Source organism: Sphaeroforma arctica (assembly GCF_001186125.1).
Source record: "Sphaeroforma arctica JP610 unplaced genomic scaffold supercont1.452, whole genome shotgun sequence".
NCBI lineage: Eukaryota > Ichthyosporea > Ichthyophonida > Sphaeroforma > Sphaeroforma arctica.
In genome coordinates this window covers 26,242-28,436 of record NW_014040106.1, presented here as the reverse complement: position 1 = coordinate 28,436, position 2,195 = coordinate 26,242, and the positions used below count along the sequence as shown (strand labels likewise).

The 2,195-nt window shown below is 37.4% G+C and overlaps 1 protein-coding gene across 1 annotated transcript in view; it reads right to left on the bottom strand.

Annotated features, from left to right (window-relative positions):
* Positions 1-107: 107 nt before the first annotated feature.
* The window catches only part of SARC_06365 (hypothetical protein), a gene marked incomplete at its 3' end in the record, with an annotated part of 13,021 nt that continues 10,933 nt past the window's right edge, over positions 108-2,195 (bottom strand). Inside the window, exons 15-16 of the mRNA XM_014299722.1 lie at positions 1,318-1,535; positions 108-147 (exon numbers count right to left, since the gene is read on the bottom strand). Coding sequence (XP_014155197.1) covers positions 108-147; positions 1,318-1,535 — 258 coding nt within the window. The remainder of the gene's footprint in view (positions 148-1,317; positions 1,536-2,195) is intronic.

The following is a 2,195-nucleotide window of genomic DNA, read 5'->3' as shown; positions in this document are numbered from 1 at the left end:
TGTATTATTAGTTGTGTAGGTGTCAAGACTTCAGCATGTACATCCGATAGCTATGTGCATGCGTTGTGACTGAGTTAGCCTGTTTCTTACGTAGCTCACCTCCAACGTCACGTGAAGTGTCTATGAACCGCCACCTTGCCCATGTGTCTGTGAACTATATCTATATATTGATGTAGCATCAACTGTGATATCACACTTCACCTATGTACGAGAGTTAATAATGTGCATTTATGTGTTGATATTGTATAGTAATGTGTATGTATGTGTTGATATTGTATATTAATGTGCATGTGTGTGTCGATATTGTATAATAATGTGCATGTTTATGTTGATATTGTATATTAATGTATATATGTGTTGATATTCTCTAGTAATGTGCATGTTTATGCTGATATTGTATAGTACTGTGCATGTATGTGTTATAGTAATGTGTATGTATGTGTTGTCATTGTATAATAATGTGCATGTATGTGTTGATATTGTATAGTAATGTGAACTATATCTATATATTGATGTAGCATCAACTGTGATATCACACTTCACCTATGTACGAGAGTTAATAATGTGCATTTATGTGTTGTTATTGTATAGTAATGTGTATGTATGTGTTGTTATTGTATATTAATGTGCATGTATGTGTCGATATTGTATAATAATGTGCATGTTTATGTTGATATTGTATATTAATGTATATATATGTGTTGATATTCTCTAGTAATGTGCATTTTTATGCTGATATTGTATAGTACTGTGCATGTATGTGTTATAGTAATGTGTATGTATGTGTTGTCATTGTATATTAATGTGCATGTAAGTGTTGATATTGTATAGTAATGTGCATGTATGTGTTGTTACTGTATATTAATGTGCATTTTTATGTTGATATTCTATAGTAATGTGCATGTGTGTGTTGTTATTGTATATTAATGTGCATGTTTATGTTGATATGAATTCGTAATGAGTCCGTGGACTGTATCTGTGTTGATATCAAATCATCTCTGCTATCACACTTCACCCATGTACGAATATATATTAATGTGCATGAATGTGTTCAATGAATTGGTGCTACTTTCGCAGTCAGCCCAGTAAGTGCCTGGGATCCGCATGTAGACGTCAATGGAACGTGTGTGGGTGCAGAAATTGCAGTACGTTTGTATGAAGATGTATGAGCATCTGTTCAATACAGAACACTCCCACACTTACACAAACAAACGCAAGAAAAATATAAACCAACAAACAAACACACATCATACCCACATACACAACCAAACACAAGCAAAATATACACAACCCAACCAAACAAAAACAACAACATACCTGGGTGTTTGTGAGCCATATCTCGGCGTCTGCGACCCGTATGCGGGCGTCTGGGATCCAATGGAGATGTTTGATTGGCTGTTATTATTAGAACCACCCCCGCCTCTCGCATAGTGGCCGCCTGAGTTGCTAGCAATGGTACCGTCTTTGTTGCGTACCAGCAGTTTGTCCTTGTCCACGGTGATGAGTTTCATCACACTGTTCAGCTGTACGCGGGCCTGACATACGCACAGGTGTGGGGGGTAGGATTAAGAACACGTGTGTGGGGGGTAGGATTAAGAACACGTGTGGGGGTAGGAATGAGAACACATGTGTGGGTGGGTGAGAGAGAGTGTGTGAGTGTGTGTGTGAGTGTGAGCGTGTATATATGTGTGAACCTGAGTGCGAGTGAGAGTGAGAGTGATAGTGAGTGAGTGTGAGAGTGATAGAGAGTGATAGTGAGAGAGAGAGAGAGAGTGTGTGTGGTGTGAGTGAGAGTGAGAGTGAGAGTGCGTGAACTTCATTCTCGTCGTACATATATGCCTCACCACACTACTGACTGCGCCTGGTAAATATGCACATATCAGAAAAATGCATATGTATATATAATATACACACACAGGATATATCATATGTATATATAATATACACACGTCGGATATACAAGTACGTACATGTCTGTTTATACATAACTTTCTCTTGGTCATCTTATGTACATATAGTATACACACATCGGATATACAAGTAAGTACATGTATGTTTAAACATAGCTTTCTCTTGATCAGCTTATGTACATATAGTATACACACATCGTATATACATGTATATACATGTCTGTAAATACATAGCTTTCTCTTGGTCATCTTCAAGCGTGCATGTTAAACGCACGCACATGTTTT